We start from the raw sequence: 21,808 nt of genomic DNA on the forward strand, positions 1-21,808 counted from the left end.
TGCTTGAAGGTCTTTACTACTTTGATGAAGTACCTGTTAGTAATAAAAAAGCTCAGAGCTTTAATAGTACCAGTTCAATCTCTGTTCGAGAAAAAATAATGCTATGGCACTATAGGCTAGGACATCCTAGTTTTCTTTATCTGAAACATTTATTTTCAGAATTATTTAAAGGGATTGATTGTTCTTCTTTTCATTGTGAAAGTTGCATTTTTGCAAAATTTCATCGCTCTACTTATTTGCCAAAACCTTACCAGGCTTCAAAACCTTTTTATTTGATTCATAGTGATGTTTGGGGCCCTTCTAAAATCACTACTCTTTCTGGTAAAAGATGGTTTGTTACATTTATTGATGACCATACCCGCTTATGTTGGATTTATTTGATGAATAAAAAATCTGACGTGAAAAATTTATTCACAAATTTTTACAATATGATTGAAAACCAATTTCAAACCAAAATTGGTATTTTACATTCTGATAATGGAACAGAATATTTCAATGAGCAGTTGGGTGAGTTTTTGGAAAAAAAGGGGATTTTTCATCAATCTACATGTCGGGATACCCCTCAACAAAATGGCATTGCAGAACGAAAAAATAAACATCTACTTGAAGTAGCACGTGCTATAATGTTTTACATGCATGTTCCTAAATATTTATGGGGTGAAGCAATTTTAACAGCCTCTTATTTGATAAACAGGATGCCTACAAAGGTGTTAACATACAAAACACCTTTTGATTGTCTCAAAACTTTTTTTCCTGACACGAGGTTGTTTTCTGATTTACCCGCCAAAGTTTTTGGATGTACTGCCTATGTTCATGTTCCCAGTCAATTTCGTTTAAAACTTGACCCCCGTGCTATAAAATGTGTTTTTTTGGGTTATTCCTCAAACAAAAAGGGGTATAAGTGCTTCGATCCTCAAAACAAGAAATTTCATGTGAGTATGGATGTGTCATTTGTGGAAACAAAATCCTATTTCCCCAACACTTCTCTTCAGGGGGAGACAAGTGGAGTAGAAGACCGTTTTTGGGATATTTCTATCCCGCTCCCCAATGTCATTTATCCTACACAAAAACCACATCTGTCTGATAATGATCACTTAGGAGAACCAAGTTCTATGGTGCCTAGTCAAGAAGATTCTTGTTTAGGGGGAGAAGTACTACAAAATGATCTAAATCCTGAGCTTCAGGTTTATACTAGGAAGCGATTTCATCTGAGGAATAATGACCCGAATGTCCATCCTAATGACCCGAATGTCCACCCGAGTTCTGGCATTGAAATTTTAGGTAATCCTATTCCTTCTATTTCCGACCTTGATGTACCTATAGCAATTAGGAAAGGTGTCCGAAATTGCATTAAACATCCTATTGCAAATTACCTCTTCTATCAAAGACTATCTAAAAATCATAGAGCTTTCACATCTAGGATTTCACACTTGTTTGTTCCAAGGAATATACAGGAAGCATTGGATGATCCGAATTGGAAATTAGCAGTCATGGAGGAGATGAATGCTTTAAGGAGAAGTGGTACTTGGGAGATAGTTGATCTACCCAAAGACAAGAAAACAGTTGGGTGTAAATGGGTGTTTACGATAAAATGTAACGCAGATGGAAGCGTTGAGAGATACAAGGCGAGACTGGTAGCTAAAGGCTTCACTCAAACTTATGGGATCGACTATCAGGAGACGTTTGCTCCTGTTGCTAAAATAAATTCCATCAGAGTACTGTTATCTCTTGCAGTAAATTCAGATTGGCCTCTACATCAACTTGACATTAAAAATGCATTTCTCAATGGTGATCTTGAAGAGGAGGTGTTCATGAGCCTACCGCCGGGATTTGAGCAGAGACTTGGAAGTGACAGAGTATGCAGATTGAACAAGTCATTATACGGACTCAAACAATCACCAAGAGCGTGGTTTGAACGCTTTGGGAAGGCAGTTATCAGTTGTGGCTTCTCACAGAGTCAAGCAGATCACACAATATTTTATAAACATTCAAAAAACAGTAAAATTGCAATTTTGATTGTTTATGTTGATGACATCATTTTAACTGGTAATGATGAAGCAGAGTTAGCAGCCCTCAAAGAGAAACTCGCAAAAGAATTTCACATTAAGGATCTGGGAGCCCTCAAGTATTTCCTTGGAATGGAATTTGCAAGATCCAAGGAAGGTATAATCGTTAATCAGAGAAAATATGTTCTTGATCTCCTTGGAGAAACAGGTATGCTTGGTTGTAAGATGGCGGAGACTCCGATCGAGCCTAACTTGAAGTTACAAGCTGCTAAGGCTGAAGAAGTCAAAGAGAGAACAATATCAGCGACTTGTAGGGAAATTGATTTACTTGTCTCATACGCGACCTGATATTGCCTTTGCAGTCAGCATGGTAAGTCAGTTCATGCACTCACCAGGGGCAGAGCACTTTGAGGCCGTTTATAAGATCTTAAAATATTTGAAAGGAACTCCAGGGAGAGGCTTACTATTCAAGAAACATGGACATCTTCAAGTTGAAGTATACACAGATGCAGACTGGGCAGGAAGTGTTACAGACAGGAGATCAACATCCGGATACTGCTCCTTTGTAGGTGGGAACCTAGTTACATGGCGGAGTAAAAAACAGAATGTGGTAGCTAGAAGTAGTGCAGAAGCAGAGTTCAGAGCTGTTGCCCATGGAATCTGTGAAATAATGTGGATTAAAAGAATTCTTGAAGAATTAAAGCTTTCTCACCCGACACCTATGAAGGTCTATTGTGACAACAAAGCAGCTATATCTATAGCTCATAATCCAGTTCTACATGATCGCACAAAACATATAGAAGTGGATAAACATTTCATCAAGGAGAAAATCAATGCTGGCATAATCTGTATGACCTACCTTCCAACAGGTGAACAATTAGCTGATGTGCTAACGAAGGGACTACACAAGAAGCAATTTGATAAGCTGACTAGCAAGCTGGCTATGGAAGATATCTTCAAACCAGCTTGAGGGGGAGTGCTGGAAATTGTGTTCATGCATATAATATGATAGTGGTGTTGGTGGTAGATAGTGGCATGTATAGAATATGATAGTGGTGTTGGTGGTAGATAGTGGTATGTATAGAATATGATAGTGGTGTTGGTTGTAGATAGTGGCATGTATAGAATATGATAGTGGTGTTGGTGGTAGATAGTGGCATGTATATAATATGATAGTGGTAGATAGTGGTAATATATAATATGTAAGTGGCATATAATGGGTTATGATGATGTTTGTAATATCTCCTATATAAGGAGTGTCATTTGGTCTTGTAAGATAAGAAGTTTTGAATATAACAGAAATATATTCCTTCTTCCTCATATTTTCGGAGTTCTTCTTCTTCATATTTTCTAAGTTTTCTCTCCTCTCCTCTCACTCTTAAACTTGTTCTTATAATTTTAACTCTTTGTCAAGATCAAACATGCTTAACTTGCAAACATAGACATAGCAGTGTACATTTCAAGACATTTCAAAACATGAAACCACATGTGGCTAGAGGAGCTCAGTTAGCTTGAGGTTATTGGCATGATTCCCAATAACAAACATGATCTAGGTGTTACCTTAGTACATGATACAAAAATATAAGATGTTCATTCGTAATGAAACAATAGCATAACTTTGTTAAACATATGATAAGTTTACATTTCGAATCATAACTTTAACGAACATAGCTTTAGCATACTACTACTCATAATTGGCTCAGTGAACAAGGGTGTGACTTCTTCAAAGCTTAGCCTACAAACAAGAGCAAAGCATTGAAATCCCTAACTTACATGTATACACATAACAAATCAGTTGTCTAAACTTCGTTAAATGTTTTCCTTAAATTCTCTCAAGTGTTCTAGCATTGTTCTAGGTCTAATTCAAACCTTAACTAAATGTCAAATGCATACAAGAAGAGTCCTATGTGAAAGAAGGTTACAAAACAAAAGCATAGACAAAACAGGGGTTTTTTGCATGTGCGGGACCCAATCTGCACGTGTGGGATGGTTACGGCAGGTGCAGCCTGCACCTGCCTTTTTTTCAGAATCAAAACCGTGAACTAGGGAAATCGCCGCACGTGCGGTTCTGGGCACAAATTATCTGTTCAAAATTCAGCAAGTTCCTAGGCTGTTTTCTTCCATTTTTCTTGAGTTGGGACTTATGGAACTTGACCTAAAACATGTAAAATCAATGATGAATATGAAAATATGATTGTTTTCCAAATCAAAACATCAAAACACAATAAAATTCTAAGATTCGAAGATCAAATCCATGGTTCAAGTTATGAAATTCTTGAATATAGTTTCCTTTAAACTCATCTTCAAAAATCTGCTGTGTGTCTTTAAAACATGATTTCAAACATGTAAATATCTTGAAATCAAAAGAAGATATGGAAGTAAGGATCCAAATGTATCAAGATCATCAAAAATTACTTCAAAAGATTGAAATTCCTAAGCTTCATGCCTAGTCCTTCATTTTAATTTCTTCATTCTTAAACCAAATTAATCCTAGTTTCTTTTCAATCTTAGATGTTAGGAAGGTCTGCTATAGGATTTAGGATAGAAATCATACCTTAGAACACTTTTTAGGTTAGATTTGTTGAAGTTTTTGAGTCCTCCCTCTTTTCTCTCTTCTTTCTCTTTTCTTCTCCTTTCTTCTCCTCTTTTCTAGCTTCTTCTAACGTTTGCTGCAGATTTTCTTCTATTTGTTTGGCTTTGGTCCTAAGTTTTTATTTGGTAAAATAGGGCAAGAGTTGGAAAGTTCATTAGTTGGTTAATTTCCTTGCTTTAACTTAACTAATTAAGATCAAGACTAAGAAATCCTAATTTATTTTAATCATACTTAACCTAGTTAATCCTAATTAGGGTTCACTAATCATACTTAATTATCACTAATCCTAATAGCAAAATAACGAATAACATGAAATGGACAAGTTCATTAGACTAAGGTCTTTAAGCTTCTCACTTAAGGGTTAGTTACATCCTATGGTTTTCAAATCAAGTTCTAAGTTATCCCCTAACTCAAGGCACAAAACAAATAGGTCCTAAGCATGACTTTCCAACATAACTTCATCTTCTCTTCCTATTGCTAACAAACCCTGTATCACATAAGCATGGACCATAACATGAATGCAAGAATAATGAAATATATATATATATATATGATGCATGAACGGTTTGGTTGTCACACTCAAGGACCACTTTGACACCCATTTGTCTCAGTTGCTCCCCTCAGTGGTTGAGCCATGCTGGTTGCGAGGCTAACTTGTGCAGTTCCCTAACCTTAGATCAGATGCTCTGGGACAATCTCTAAAGGAAATCTTGGCACTCTGGCTAGGTGGTGCTTTGGGACAACCTCTAGAGTTGCTAGTTCTCCCAGGTGCTCATCTAGTTCTCCTTTGACATATTCATACCTAATTGGTCTTAGAAAGAGAAATAACTTAAGATAAAGACATCTTCAATTCAAGACAAAAGCATATATGGCGTGCTCTATACCCCTTCGTACTTACGGAGCATGTACAACCTCTGACACCATTGTTTGAGGTCATGCCACTAACAAACAGATTGTCATACCCACAGAGGAGGCCACATGTCCTTACTATCATACCCACAAAGAAGGCCACATGTCCTTACTATCATACCCGCAAAAAAGGCCACCTAAGCTCTATACATTAGAGGCGTGGTCCCTCAGCAAGTGCCTCTATGTGAAGGCCACCTCCATCTCCAAGCAAATCTTATCCACCTCTCTAAAACTAGTTGGAGGCTTTGGTCATCCAATTTTAGACTTTAGTTCTCCAATATTGTTGTTCTCTATATTCTTAAGGGTGCCTCAGTTGGCACCTGGCCTACCTATAATGGTTTGTCACCCCTTACATATCTACCCTACTTCCTAGAAGGCTTCTGCAGCCATTTGACTCACCTCCAATGACAATAGAAGGTTTCCAGTTATATGCCTGATTTGTTTCTCAATGACATTGAACCTAATAAGACATGTCTCAACTCTTATACAAATATTTCGATTGTAGTTGTGGACTTTGTGCTTCCTAATATCCCTTGATGATTGTCAATAGAAGAAACACCTTGATGAATTGGCAGACTAAATGATAATTGATTTTTTATCAGCCTAGTATGAGTTGGTTTTATTTTAACAGTTATCACTATTGTTGTATTTTCTTTCGTGTTCTGAATTTCAGGATGGAAGACTAGTGTGCATTAGTTCCATTCAACAGGTTAGGACTGTCATTCCTTTTTGGATAGTAGATTTGTTGAGTTTTTATGCTCAAAACAAATGAATTATATGTTTCTTTTATGATTTGCACTTACTCAAGCCAATCTTTGCAGATTGACTTTGCGGTGACAGTGTCAGCATTGCTTGGTGTTCCCTTTCCTTTTGGAAGGTGCAGTGTAAGCATTCTGTGAATTTTAACTTTTGAATCATCATTTTCATTTCATGATTTTTAAAATTAATTGTTAGATGAATTTCTTGATATGTTGTAGACAAGTCAGTAGTGTTTGTTTCTGGCATATAAAGCATTCCTATATTAGCTATATTAAATTTTTTTTTTAGATAATATGCTTCACTAGTGATGGTGGACCATTGAATTAGTAGAAACATTTCTATCCAGAGATGTGAAATTTCTAAAAGGGTCTCCATGTGCTCAATCATTTATTAGAGTTGAGGATGGTAAAGTTGAAATTTTATAGCTTCATATGATTTTCCTTGGTGAATTTAGAAGATACGGAGCTAGTTTCTTCATGTGCACTCCACATCTTTATCCATATGCCTCTTTTCCTTTTCTAGTATATCATTATTTTCTACACATGAAGGGTTTTTTTTTTTTTTTTTGGGTGCTAATATTCAGTGGACATAATATAATTTAAGTAGTTACTGGCAATCAAATGAAATGAAGCACAGTGGCATGAAGTTTATTGATATCACTACATGACCAGAGTTGCAATTTCGTTGGATTTGTTTTAAACATCTGGATGGTTATGTTTTTGTCATGCCAAAAAATAAATGAAAAATCAGACTTTTCAGAAATTGAAGTTGTTGACCATGAGAATTTTGTTTCCATTCTATTGCCAGTTCTTGTAGAACTGTTTTGCATTGTTGGTAGAGCAAACACCGTCACTCTGGAAATAAAATCCTTGTCCGGTATGATTTAACTTTTTCATTTTGCTTTCACTGGTATTGTATTTAAACATCTAAAAGTTATGTCTTTGATTTCATTTTCTTAAGAGCTTGCTTTGCTATTTGATATTTAAATTTGTAGTTACATTTGAGAACGTTGTATAAACTATATCTTGTTTCCATGCCACTGCATTACTGCACTTTTCTTTGACATTATGAAATTTATCTTTCTAAAATAATTAATTTATTTACAGCATTGGACGTGTGAATCCTGAACTGTATGCTTTAGCTTCTGGAACATGGAATTTCGAAAGCTCTAAAGAGGGTATTTACCAAAATCAATCAAACACGGAAGAATGGATGCAAAATTATGTCAATGTGCTCTGCATCAATTCTTGGCAGGTATTCTTTTGAATTAACCTTTAATTCAGTTTGGAATCATGACTCGGGACCTGAAAATAATAAATTGATAACAAACTGCTTGAGGGGGTCTTATCCTTTGTTAGGGTTGATAATGCACTCTCGAACTTTGCATCATACGCTATGAAGCATGGATGCTTTGACAAACATGCCATATCCGGTACTGGTACCTTGTATGGTACTTCTACATACGTACCGGGTACACGAAACACGTACCCAAATTTTTTCTTCTTAATTTCTGACATACCAAGACGTATCTAGTATATATACCCAAGCCATGCCGTACCATACCTTAGTCAAAATCACTTTGCTTGGTTAGAATTTTCCAAAAACACTTTTCATAAAATTTTACCTTTTTGTTTTTTGTGTTTTTTTGTTTTTATTAAAATTTTTTAATATTTTAAGCAGTATTTTTAATTTTTAGACATACCTAACATAAATATACCTAAAAAGTAAAAAAATTGTGAAAAAAACCTTTTAAAAATTCACTAAATATAAAAAATACGAGAATTCAATACATTTTTTGTATTTTTATGTATTTATTAATTTTTTAAAATATTTTTTCACAATTTTTTTACTTTTGGTTCATCTAAAAAAGTAAAAAAAACGTTTAAAATGTTAAAAATATTCACTAAAAACAAAAAAATACGAAAACCAAAAAACTTAGTTTTTAAAAAACTTAATCCAAAAAACTCAAACCAAACACACTAAATAGTATTTTCTTCTAATAAAGAGGTAACATTAATTTCATTGGACTTCTTTTTTATTTTTATTTTTATGCGTAGTATGATTTTAAAATTAAGCTATGGTTTGTAAGTTATTTAATATAATGACATTTAATTTTGGTTTATACCTTTACTTTTGGCATTAAATGTGAATTGTTGGATGGATCTTAACAAATTAAATCATTTAACTAATTTTTGCTTTACTCCAAATTAAAAAAAATATTTTTTTTTACAAACGTACCCAGCCGTACCCGTACCCGTACCCGTACCCTACTATTTGAAATTTTACTGTATTGATATACCCATATCGTACCAGTACCAATACTCGTACCCATACCCGTGCTTCATAGATCACAGGTTATTAATTTGTCCCTTGCCTGTATTTCTGTTTTCTTTCTTGTATTTCTGTTTTCACAGGTTATTAATTTATTTATAGAATTGTGATTTCATCAATGGTGCAAAAATATCTTGTAGCATTGTTACCTGCCCGCTAGTGTGTGCATTTCATTGTTATTGTTATGCCATCTGTGCAGATTTTGTAGACGAAGATTAGTTTCAAACGTGCCAAGTGGCTTAATTTTCTGTTGGAAGCACTGGATTTTCATAAATAAGGCGTTTGAGTGTTGAAGGACAAGAGGTAGGGAAAGGGCTTAGGCTATTACAGTTTAAAATGCTAGGAATCTGGAACTGAAATAGGGTTTGTTTGGGGGCAATGAATAGTATTGTGGAATAGAAAACTAATTCTTTGTTGTATTTTCTTGGGTGGGATAGTTTAGATAGCTTGAGGAGTTTGTTGTCACAGACTATGTTACATGGACTCTTCAAAGTAAATCAAGTGCTTGTATCAGACACTTTACACCTAGATAAGAGTATGGGTTATATGTCTGATTCTTTCAATTAGATATGCACTTTCGAAGCACATCCATCAATTCAATTTGTGGGGGGGGGGGGGGGGGGGGGGGGGGGGGGGGGGAGGGGGAGAGATAATGATATAGGTTTTTCAAGATCAGTATTGGACTTCTTTTAATGTTCGAAGGAACCTAAGATAAGTAGGAGGGGAAGAAAGGTGGGGGATATATCTGCCTTTTGTATTTGATGTGGTGTTTGTGTGTGTGTGTGTGGACAATGGTTCCCAATGAAGGGATCCACACTTTCTTTCCAATAAAGGGTCGAGAGTCATAAACCAAGGGACATGAGGATTTTACTAAAAGGAATCAGACTAATAGTCACGATAGTCGAAGATCCATTCAACGGAGTCGCCGCCTAGTTTTTTTCGAGGTACCACTAGGAAACCCAAAATCCTTAAACTTTGACTCTATAGGTAAGGCACGAGCTACAATCAAAGGGACTGGATTTAGGGGCTAAGGTACAAGATAGGAAGCTGTGAGGCACCCATCCTGCCCAATCGTTAAGTTGGCCTCTACTCAATTTCATTGGTTCAATTAGTTAAATTTGTTAGACCTTTGAATGCATGATGACATATAGGGAAAGGAGAAAACATGTGACAAAACCAGAAGGAATTAGGCAATGGAACAAAAATGGGCACTCATTTGGGCGGGAATCACACCAAAACATCTTGAATGGTAAATTCGTCTTTAAGTGAACCCATGGGTCTTGGGGACATTCTCGAATTGTTTGGAAACACTGCTATTATTCTTGTGAAAACATATTATTACCGAGAAGGCAGCCCAAGAGGGGGGATGAATTGGGTTGATAAATAAAAACTAAAATAATTAATAAAACTAATTTTTACAACTCAAATAGATATGGAAAGATATATAAAATAAGAGCGCACTAATGTGTGTGTGTGAGCAAATCAAATGAGATAAATATAGCAATGCAATATGGGAGAGAGAGAGAGAGAGAGATATCAAACTCAAGGTCTATAGTTGTTCGGCTTCAACCGAAGCCTACGTTCACTTCCCAGTGTTCCCCTCGAGTTCTTCCACTATTTTTCAAATAGCTTTACTATTAGAAGCTTCCTGTGTACTTGCAAGACCTTTACAACAAGGATTTTGTTCCAAAAACTCTCAAAAATAAACAACAAAAACAGCCGTTGTTTTGGTATTACAAATCTCACAAGTTTTTTCTCACAAAACACTCAACAATAAAGCCCAATGGTAGAACCACCCTTTTACAAATGATTTGAATAATAATGTGAGTACAAATCTGAGCACCAACTTCTCAAGAATAGATTTTGCTGGAAATTGTGTTCATGTATATAATATGATAGTGGTGTTGGTGGTAGATAGTGGCATGTATAGAATATGATAGTGGTGTTGGTGGTAGATAGTGGTATGTATAGAATATGATAGTGGTGTTGGTGGTAGATAGTGGCATGTATAGAATATGATAGTGGTGTTGGTGGTAGATAGTGGCATGTATATAATATGATAGTGGTAGATAGTGGTAATATATAATATGTAAGTGGCATATAATGGGTTATGATGATGTTTGTAATATCTCCTATATAAGGAGTGTCATTTGGTCTTGTAAGATAAGAAGTTTTGAATATAACAGAAATATATTCCTTCTTCCTCATATTTTTCGGAGTTCTTCTTCTTCATATTTTCTAAGTTGGTATCAGAGCAACAAAAAACACAGCAGCCCTAAAACCGTCATAGCCATGTCGGAAGTCACGTCCGAAACCACTTCAACCCCTGCCGCTGCCATTCCGGTGAAAACGTCCAACTCTCACTCTGTCCAAATCACCACCATCCGCCTAAATGGTGATAATTTTCTCCGCTGGTCACAATCTGTCCGGATGTATATCCGTGGGCAAGGAAAGATCGGTTACATCACTGGTGACAAGAAGGCTCCTGCTGTTAATGATCCGCTGTTCGACAGTTGGGACGCTGAAAACTCCATGGTTATGACATGGTTGGTCAATTCCATGGAGGAGGATATAAGCTCTAATTACATGTGCTATACTACTGCACAAGAATTGTGGGATAATGTTAGTCAGATGTATTCTGACCTAGGAAATCAATCTCAAGTTTTCGAATTAACTTTGAAGTTGGGAGAGATTCATCAAGGAGATGATTCCGTCACCAAATATTTCAATTCGTTGAAAAGGTTGTGGCAGGATCTTGACATCTTCAACACATACGAATGGAAATCAGTTGACGACTGCAACCACCACAAGAAAACTGTGGAAGACAGCCGTATTTACAAGTTTCTTGCCGGCCTCAACATTGAGCTCGATGAAGTGCGATGAAGAATTATTGGCAGACCTCCTCTCCCATCCATTGGCGAAGTATTTGCCGAAGTCAGAAGGGAAGAGAGCCGAAGGAGCGTCATGCTTAAGAAAAAAGGTAATGGTGAATCAATTGAAATTTCTGCTTTAATTAGCGATGCTGCGGCCAACAAGGCTGCAAATTACCAGCGCAGGTTTGATGATAAGCCACGAGTCTGGTGTGATTTTTGCAACAAGCCTTGCCATACACGCGAAACGTGTTGGAAGATCCATGGCAAACCTGTCAACTGGAAAAGCAGCAAACAAGGAGAGAAGAATCGTGGCTTTCCTACCGCTAATGAAGCCGATTCAGGTCCCTTCAACAAAGAGCAGATTGATCAACTCTTAAAGCTGATAAAATCCAACTCCTCAACCGGTACTCCTAGTGTTTTGTTGGCACAAACAGGTAGAAATCCTAAAGCCTTCTCTTGCCTAAACTTCTCTCCGTGGATCATAGATTCCGGTGCCTCCGATCACATGACTAGTTTTTCCCATTTATTTAGTACCTATTTCCCTTGTTCTGGTCATGACAAAATCAGAATAGCCGATGGTAGTTTTTCACCTATTGCAGGAAAAGGATTTATTAAACTAACTGAGAAAATTAATCTCAATGCTGTTCTTCACGTCCCCAACTTAGCCTGTAATCTTTTGTCTGTCAGTAAACTATCTAAGGATTCTAATTGTCGTGTTACATTTTTTGAATCCCATTGTGAATTTCAGGACCAGAACTCGGGGATGATGATTGGGCGTGCTAGGATGCTTGAAGGTCTTTACTACTTTGATGAAGTACCTGTTAGTAATAAAAAAGCTCAGAGCTTTAATAGTACTAGTTCAATCTCTGTTCGAGAAAAAATAATGCTATGGCACTATAGGCTAGGACATCCTAGTTTTCTTTATCTGAAACATTTATTTCCAGAATTATTTAAAGGGATTGATTGTTCTTCTTTTCATTGTGAAAGTTGCATTTTTGCAAAATTTCATCGCTCTACTTATTTGCCAAAACCTTATCAGGCTTCAAAACCTTTTTATTTGATTCATAGTGATGTTTGGGGCCCTTCTAAAATCACTACTCTTTCTGGTAAAAGATGGTTTGTTACATTTATTGATGACCATACCCGCTTATGTTGGATTTATTTGATGAATAAAAAATCTGACGTGAAAAATTTATTCACAAATTTTTACAATATGATTGAAAACCAATTTCAAACCAAAATTGGTATTTTACATTCTGATAATGGAACAGAATATTTCAATGAGCAGTTGGGTGAGTTTTTGGGAAAAAAGGGGATTTTTCATCAATCTACATGTCGGGATACCCCTCAACAAAATGGCATTGCAGAACGAAAAAATAAACATCTACTTGAAGTAGCACGTGCTATAATGTTTTACATGCATGTTCCTAAATATTTATGGGGTGAAGCAATTTTAACAGCCTCTTATTTGATAAACAGGATGCCTACAAAGGTGTTAACATACAAAACACCTTTTGATTGTCTCAAAACTTTTTTTCCTGACACGAGGTTGTTTTCTGATTTACCAGCCAAAGTTTTTGGTTGTACTGCCTATGTTCATGTTCCCAGTCAATTTCGTTCAAAACTTGACCCCCGTGCTATAAAATGTGTTTTTTTGGGTTATTCCTCAAACAAAAAGGGGTATAAGTGCTTCGATCCTCAAAACAAGAAATTTCATGTGAGTATGGATGTGTCATTTGTGGAAACAAAATCCTATTTCCCCAACACTTCTCTTCAGGGGGAGACAAGTGGAGTAGAAGACCGTTTTTGGGATATTTCTATCCCGCTCCCCAATGTCATTTATCCTACACAAAAACCACATCTGTCTGATAATGATCACTTAGGAGAACCAAGTTCTATGGTGCCTAGTCAAGAAGATTCTTGTTTAGGGGGAGAAGTACTACAAAATGATCTAAATCCTGAGCTTCAGGTTTATACTAGGAAGCGATTTCATCTGAGGAATAATGACCCGAATGTCCATCCTAATGACCCGAATGTCCACCTGAGTTCTGGCATCGAAATTTTAGGTAATCCTATTCCTTCTATTTCCGACCTTGATGTACCTATAGCAATTAGGAAAGGTGTCCGAAATTGCATTAAACATCCTATTGCAAATTACCTCTCCTATCAAAGACTGTCTAAAAACCATAGAGCTTTCACATCTAGGATTTCACACTTGTTTGTTCCAAGGAATATACAGGAAGCATTGGATGATCCGAATTGGAAATTAGCAGTCATGGAGGAGATGAATGCTTTAAGGAGAAGTGGTACTTGGGAGATAGTTGATCTACCCAAAGACAAGAAAACAGTTGGGTGTAAATGGGTGTTTACGATAAAATGTAACGCAGATGGAAGCGTTGAGAGATACAAGGCGAGACTGGTAGCTAAAGGCTTCACTCAAACTTATGGGATCGACTATCAGGAGACGTTTGCTCCTGTTGCTAAAATAAATTCCATCAGAGTACTGTTATCTCTTGCAGTAAATTCAGATTGGCCTCTACATCAGCTTGACATTAAAAATGCATTTCTCATTGGTGATCTTGAAGAGGAGGTGTTCATGAGCCTACCGCCGGGATTTGAGCAGAGACTTGGAAGTGACAGAGTATGCAGATTGAACAAGTCATTATACGGACTCAAACAATCACCAAGAGCGTGGTTTGAACGCTTTGGGAAGGCAGTTATCAGTTGTGGCTTCTCGCAGAGTCAAGCAGATCACACAATATTTTATAAACATTCAAAAAACAGTAAAATTGCAATTTTGATTGTTTATGTTGATGACATCATTTTAACTGGTAATGATGAAGCAGAGTTAGCAGCCCTCAAAGAGAAACTCGCAAAAGAATTTCACATTAAGGATCTGGGAGCCCTCAAGTATTTCCTCGGAATGGAATTTGCAAGATCCAAGGAAGGTATATTCGTTAATCAGAGAAAATATGTTCTTGATCTCCTTGGAGAAACAGGTATGCTTGGTTGTAAGATGGCGGAGACTCCGATCGAGCCTAACTTGAAGTTACAAGCTGCTAAGGCTGAAGAAGTCAAAGAGAGAGAACAATATCAGCGACTTGTAGGGAAATTGATTTACTTGTCTCATACGCGGCCTGATATTGCCTTTGCAGTCAGCATGGTAAGTCAGTTCATGCACTCACCAGGGGCAGAGCACTTTGAGGCCGTTTATAAGATCTTAAGATATTTGAAAGGAACTCCAGGGAGAGGCTTACTGTTCAAGAAACATGGACATCTTCAAGTTGAAGTATACACAGATGCAGACTGGGCAGGAAGTGTTACAGACAGGAGATCAACATCCGGATACTGCTCCTTTGTAGGTGGGAACCTAGTTACATGGCGGAGTAAAAAACAGAATGTGGTAGCTAGAAGTAGTGCAGAAGCAGAGTTCAGAGCTGTTGCCCATGGAATCTGTGAAGTAATGTGGATTAAAAGAATTCTTGAAGAATTAAAGCTTTCTCACCCGACACCTATGAAGGTCTATTGTGACAACAAAGCAGCTATATCTATAGCTCATAATCCAGTTCTACATGATCGCACAAAACATATAGAAGTGGATAAACATTTCATCAAGGAGAAAATCAATGCTGGCATAATCTGTATGACCTACCTTCCAACAGGTGAACAATTAGCTGATGTGCTAACGAAGGGACTACACAAGAAGCAATTTGATAAGCTGACTAGCAAGCTGGCTATGGAAGATATCTTCAAACCAGCTTGAGGGGGAGTGCTGGAAATTGTGTTCATGTATATAATATGATAGTGGTGTTGGTGGTAGATAGTGGCATGTATAGAATATGATAGTGGTGTTGGTGGTAGATAGTGGTATGTATAGAATATGATAGTGGTGTTGGTGGTAGATAGTGGCATGTATAGAATATGATAGTGGTGTTGGTGGTAGATAGTGGCATGTATATAATATGATAGTGGTAGATAGTGGTAATATATAATATGTAAGTGGCATATAATGGGTTATGATGATGTTTGTAATATCTCCTATATAAGGAGTGTCATTTGGTCTTGTAAGATAAGAAGTTTTGAATATAATAGAAATATATTCCTTCTTCCTCATATTTTTCGGAGTTCTTCTTCTTCATATTTTCTAAGTGATTTGGAACAATGAAGAACAAGAGCACAAATAAATTTATTCTTCTTCTCCTCTTTAGGTCACCCCTTCTTTATGGTGGTGTTTGGGAAGTTTGTGTGTTGGGTTTTTTTTTGATTTTTTACACTAAAAGACAAACTTTCTGCAAAATCAAAAAACCATATCCAAACAAAATATCACATCCAACCCCATAAGCATTTCACTTTTTCTCTCATAAACATCACATCTAACCACAAAAAAACTCAACTATCTTCCCAAACAACAAATTTTTTTTCTCCAATAAAATCCTACAACTAAAAAAACCTACATAAAAACCCACTTCCCAAACACCCACTATGTCATTTGATGTTGGAGATGAGTATTTATAGCTCTTGAACTTCATTTGACCATTGGAGGTTGGTGGTAATTAGAACAGTTTGAAACATGTCAGATTGCGTTCAGAAATTTGAATTTTTGAATTAGAGGTGTCGACACTATGTCTGAAGGTGTTGACACTCGCTTCTTATCTTCTTTATCAGGTGCCGTCACTTGGGTTGATAGTGTCAACACTTGCACATCTTTGATTTTCTCGAAGCTACTGAATTAAGGTGTCAGCACTTCTCTTTTGTGGTGTCAACACTCATACTTAGTAAGGATTTGGTTACCTGTTACAATGAGCATATCCTTCCAACAACAAATTATATCAAAATATAAGTTTTAAAAATATGCTAAAATTAAAGCATATTAATATTTCAAAGCGCATGTTTGTTATATGCAACATATTAATTTTGTGTCAAATATTGTTAAGCATATATAATATTGAAGCACAACTAACCAAATGCATCATAGACATCATAAAAATAAAACCGTAGGACTAACACGTACATCCACCACATAATAACAAAACCAATCAAAGCAAACTAAGTATCTAAAGTCCACAATCCACAGAGAAAATGAGAAACAAAATAAACTAGTTGACTTCTCTTTGTAAATCTTCCTATGTTGCCAAACTAAACAAAATCAAAACTAAATTACATCGCTTCGGGTGGCAGGAGAAAGTTGGGAGAAAGGATTTTTGGCCTATCCAACCTGCTAGGGGAGGACCTAAAATTGCTCAACTTCATTTTGCAGATGGTTTGCCAACATGCGATGATGATGTAATAAGAAACTTTGAAAGCAAAGCAGATATATCAAACGACTTAAAAAATTATGAAATTTTTATGTGATGCTCTCCCTATATGCAACTAACATGTTCACCAAGTTTCAGATCCAAACTCCAAATGGTCTAAGTGATAAAAATCAGACACTAAATTTATACAGAAAACAACAAAAATGGGGATTCGAAATAATGTATCTCCAAAATTCATTAAATTAATTACAAAAGACTCCCGAAGATATATATATATATATATATATATGTAAAATACCCATCTCCAACAGTTTTTATAAACTTCATGCCATTAAAGAGATAAAAAATCAATAAAGAAAACAATAAGAAATTACTGAAAGGCAAAAAAATTCTACCTAGATGCAAACCTATGCAATATTCTTGCACGAAAAGTAACCATGTGAGGAATGAAAACAATAAGCATGAATTAAATAAAGCAAATGAAAACCCTGAAGCCTAAACATGGTGAAGAACATGTGAAACTAAGAAAGCAATAAAAACCCTTGATCTAACATATTGTAATCCCTGAACATGAATAAAAATAAATCTAAGCATGCTTAAACCCTAATTTAAGCATGAACGAAAATGAAAACAAAAAATGAAAAGAAACTAACCTGGACAAGGCAAAGGATCGAAGCCGAGCTGCTTTGAATGCCCTCAGACTTGAATCAAACCAAAATTTGAACTCCAGAACCTTGCTCTAGCTTGAGAATGCCAAATGAAAAGAAAAGAACTTGAGAAAACTTTGAGACTAGAATGTCGGCACAAAAGATGCAGCCAACGCTTGTGGCAATTGTTGTCTTCATGTCTTGAGTCTGTTTCCATATTTCTTGGAGAATAATAGAATGTTATGTATGTGGAGCATTTCCTAATTTAATACCCAACTTTTTTACAAATATCCTTGTGTCCCTAGGTTTAGGGTTTTGGAAGGTCTAATGTCTATACATGTAAACGAACCCATACATACATATCCAGATCCATGTGAGATAGGTATGCTTGTCCAAGCCTGCTTGGTTCCTTTGCATTAATTTTGAAGGCAATGGTCACTCCATGTATTTTGATAGTAGTGTTTGTGTTGACTTTGGTCTTTACAACAAGGCATGGAAATACTTTCAATTCTTGATTGACTATTAACCGATCAATAACATCATGCATGTTGAGACAGTTGATTCTACTGAGTTTTAGCTGGCTGCATATGTTTATCTTATGTAGGTGAAGAGATACATTGATGTATATTCAGCTTCATCTGTCATCGGGTTTTCAAATGAAGATTTGTTGCATTTATCAGCAATGTATTCTCAAGCAATGGAGAATTGGTCAAATACAATGATCAACTTACTGCTACATAAAAATGAAAGCTGTCATACATCCTTACCTGATCTCAGGAGGCAAACCGATGCATATTTTAGTTTCTTGGCAAGTGTTGCTGAGCTAGCACGCTCAAAATGGACCGAGTTTAATTTGAAGATGATGGGAATTGGTTTTGGTGTGATATTGACTTCATTGCTTGTCCATTTGCTCGCCATCCGAAGACTGGACAAACTATGTGGAGTTCATTTTCTTTCCCATGCCGAGTCTGGGATTTCCTTTGGATTGACTTTTTCTTGTTTGGTGGTGGTAATACGTGCATGCAGCTTCCTTTCAAATAGTTATATTTGTAAGTTCTATCTCTACAGGTATTTTTATTGCTTCTTCAATGCATTCTTTCATTATTAACATAGTTTTTGTTGTTTTGTTTTAATTTAAATTCCATGAGATCAGTGGAAGAAGGAAAAGTCGCAAGTTTTCTTGCTGCCGCAACTGGGATGCTCAACTTACGTTATTCAATAATGAAAGGGAAGATGCTAGTGGAAGTAGGAATTTTTACTCTGGGTGTCATTTACTTTTGTCAATAAGTCATACCGGTGTTGTATTATGGCTTGTAAATTTATGATTTACATTATCTTCTTTTTTGTGATTGTAAACTAGTAGAATATTACTATAGGAATTTTGCTTGTGGGCTAATTTTTGGTGATCATTTTGCAGGCAGTTGTGTTTGTTCTGTTAATCTCCATTCTCAGATTTACTATTGAACTTGGGCTATCAAAGCAGGCTGTCAGTTCAGTATTACTGGATATATGCCCTTCATGGATAGCTGAACTCGTGCCAGTGCTAGCTCTTGTCGTCTTAGCATTCATGCTGCTTAAGAGCATTGCTCACCGCTCGTGTAAGAGAATTATTAAGTATGTTATAATAGGAACCATATTAAGTTATCTGCTCATTGCTGCATATTGGGCCTCAGAAAGTAAACTACTAAATTTGCCTCTGCCAAAAGGCATACGAAGAAATTTCATTCCTCAAATAATCTATATTATTGGTTGTGCACAACTGTCATCCCTAGCACTTCTTCGATTTCTTACTGAAGAAAAAACTCCAAATTGGGAAGAAAACATAGTTTTTAAAATGGTGGCCATGCTGTCTGCATGGAGTTCAACAGTTATCATTCTATCTGGAAGACAAGGTCCCTTGGTTGCTTTAGCATCCATAATTGGAGGTACATTTCTTCATTGCACCTTTTATCTGGTAGTATTGCACTTTGAGCTATGGTTTGTCTGTTTATGATTCTTTAAGCCATACCCTCATTTCTTTGTAGTTTTGCGTTCCCGCTTCTGTAAGCCACTCAAACACGCCTTATATATTTGGATATAAATTCCAAATTTACCTATAGAATTCTTTCACGAGATAAAGTTGTGCTAGTTTTTAAATTTTTTAAGCATTGTAAGTTTCTACTCCTGAGTTGGTGCTTACAAGAACTTCTTTGCTAGGTTGGTGCATAATGAGGTTGAAGAGTTTTGAACAGGATTGCAAAAATGGCACTCCTGGAACATTGTCCTTGTATTCTTCCCCTGTTACACAATGGAGTCTTATAGCTGTGTGCCTTTTTTTCTGCACTGGCCACTGGTAAAAGTTTGCTCTTAACTTTTGTATGTCTGCGGATTGTGCCATTGGTAGTCATATCTTGTGCTCTGAAGAGTTGGTCAAGTGTTGTGTCATTCATTTTGGTCCCAAACTCATGGTGCTGCAATCGTTTAGTCTTGTTTGCAAACAATTATCAGTTCATTGATTAGTTTCATTCTCACACTGGAAGTAACTCCTTTTTCTTCCGTGCACCCTGTATTTCTTAAACACTGCAACATTTTGTTCAGGTGTGCTTTTGATGGCCTCCATTACGCTGCTGCATTTATTGGGTTAGTGTGTGCTCTTTTTAATCCTTTATATGTATATTCTCTTTTATTAGTAAAATTATATATTCTCGTTTATTTTTACTCCACTTTAAAGGGACTTGGTCACACTTTCCGAGTGATGAAATGATTTCCCTGTTATTACTTTCAACATGGGAGAGTTGTCCATCAACCCTCCTGGTTGATTGATTGTGGCTCTCATCTTCGTTTTCAGGTTTGAAGAATTCATCCTTGTTCCACAAGCTATTCTTCTTAGTATTGATACATTTGGTTTTTCTCACATTCTTCCAATATTTGGACTTCCATTTCTTGTTGCACGCCAACTTCCATTTGGTCAGGGTGAGCAGCAGAGAAAGAGATTCTTTTTCATGCAATTATCTCAAGTAAGTTTATCCTCCTGGATGTGTATGGCTGTAATTCTCCTTGGATGGGGTCTCGTGGTTATTCATCTTCTTCTATGTTTCAGGTGTATTTGATGTATGGATTCATTACAGCAATTTCAATCACATTCACAATATTGTGTGTCACAATTCAAAGACGGCACCTGATGGTATATCCTTAGACCACAAAGCCTTCATATATTTTTATTGATTTGTGCATATTTAGCATATCTTAACAGTTGGCATACTGCTGAATTTCACTGCAGGTGTGGGGGTTATTTGCTCCTAAATTTGTTTTTGACGTGGCGGGCCTCATTTTAACAGATGTCCTAATCTTCTTGGCAGTGCTTTATTATGACTTTTTGGGGCAAAAATAATTTAGTTTTTGTGTAGGAGTGGAAGTGTGTTGTGCTGTTCATATTTGATATAACCCATCAACCAGATGGTCCCTGACTCATGCTTCCTTGATTTTGCATCATTTTTAAAATATGACTTGGCTGATTGTCGTAATTGCACTTCAATGAATCCAAACTGTTGATTGAAGAGTCCTACATGGAACTCAATAATCTTGGGGGATGATAGATCTTCGTAGATAGAGAGAGATGATTCTGATTTTAAATTACAGAGGCCTGAGCTAGGCAGATACTTTCCCCTGTTACCGTAATACTTGTAATGGCTTACTATATAAGGTGGTAGACAAATGATTAAAGAGGATGATCTCAGAGTTGTCTTTTTAGTGATTTAGTGAGTGGATGACTGGTTCATATATTGTATTTGTTTGAAATTGTATCTTCTACGATTTTTATTATTATTATTATTATTTTGACCTCCTCTTCAATGGTTGTTTACGAGGCACCTGGTACCAGACCATTTTTTAACGTCAACTAATATGTTTGGCTTCGTTTGGTAAGTATTTCAAAATATAGTTCCACCCATTGATTTGAGTATGTTGTTTGTTTGGAGTTTTCAAATCATAATTCTATACCTATTTCTCAAAACTCAATTCAAAACATAATCATTACTTTTCAAATCTCATAACCAAACACATAATTCAAAATTCTTTTTAAAAATCAATTCAAATCAATATTTTAATTTTTTCAATATTTTAAATATTTAAATATTTTAAAAATATTTTAATTTTGTTAAGATTTTAAATATTTTAATATTTAAATATGCTACGATTTTTTAAATTTTTAAATTTTTTGAATATTTTAATTTCAAAATATTACGATTTAAATTTTTTAAATTTTAAAATATTTCATAAAAATAAATTCAAATTTTATTTTATAAAAATATTTTTAAATATTTCAATTTTTTTGTTATGTATTTGGTTACGATTAGAGTGTAGAGTTGTAAAAGTAGTATGGAGTTTCGAGTTATGTATTTGGTTATGAGTTTTAAAAATAATTTTTTAATTGAGTTTTGTTTTATGTGTTTGGTTA

At 35.9% G+C, this 21,808-nt stretch overlaps 1 protein-coding gene across 3 annotated transcripts in view; it reads left to right on the plus strand.

Moving 5' to 3' along the window:
- The window catches only part of LOC114277298 (uncharacterized), a 66,710-nt gene extending 45,506 nt beyond the window's left edge, over nucleotides 1–21,204 (plus strand). Inside the window, exons 11-22 of one of the 3 annotated variants that reach the window (XR_014343462.1) lie at nucleotides 6,182–6,217; nucleotides 6,330–6,385; nucleotides 7,374–7,521; nucleotides 17,978–18,422; nucleotides 18,527–18,618; nucleotides 18,791–19,298; nucleotides 19,570–19,705; nucleotides 19,951–19,992; nucleotides 20,084–20,200; nucleotides 20,325–20,369; nucleotides 20,453–20,536; nucleotides 20,633–21,204. Coding sequence is in view for 1 of the 3 variants with exons in the window: in XM_082893491.1 (XP_082749617.1) it covers nucleotides 6,182–6,217; nucleotides 6,330–6,385; nucleotides 7,374–7,521; nucleotides 17,978–18,422; nucleotides 18,527–18,618; nucleotides 18,791–19,298; nucleotides 19,570–19,705; nucleotides 19,951–19,992; nucleotides 20,201–20,369; nucleotides 20,453–20,536; nucleotides 20,633–20,743 (1,827 nt within the window). In the remaining 2 variants the exon portion in view is untranslated. Of the gene's footprint in view, nucleotides 1–6,181; nucleotides 6,218–6,329; nucleotides 6,386–7,373; nucleotides 7,522–17,977; nucleotides 18,423–18,526; nucleotides 18,619–18,790; nucleotides 19,299–19,569; nucleotides 19,706–19,950; nucleotides 19,993–20,083; nucleotides 20,370–20,452; nucleotides 20,537–20,632 lie in introns of all 3 variants that reach the window. The other 2 variants (XR_014343461.1, XM_082893491.1) reach the window with 2 other exon arrangements.
- The last annotated feature ends 604 nt before the right edge of the window (nucleotides 21,205–21,808 follow it).

Source organism: Camellia sinensis, chromosome 11, assembly GCF_055761805.1.
Source record: "Camellia sinensis isolate YWXY chromosome 11, ASM5576180v1, whole genome shotgun sequence".
Classification (NCBI taxonomy): domain Eukaryota; kingdom Viridiplantae; phylum Streptophyta; class Magnoliopsida; order Ericales; family Theaceae; genus Camellia; species Camellia sinensis.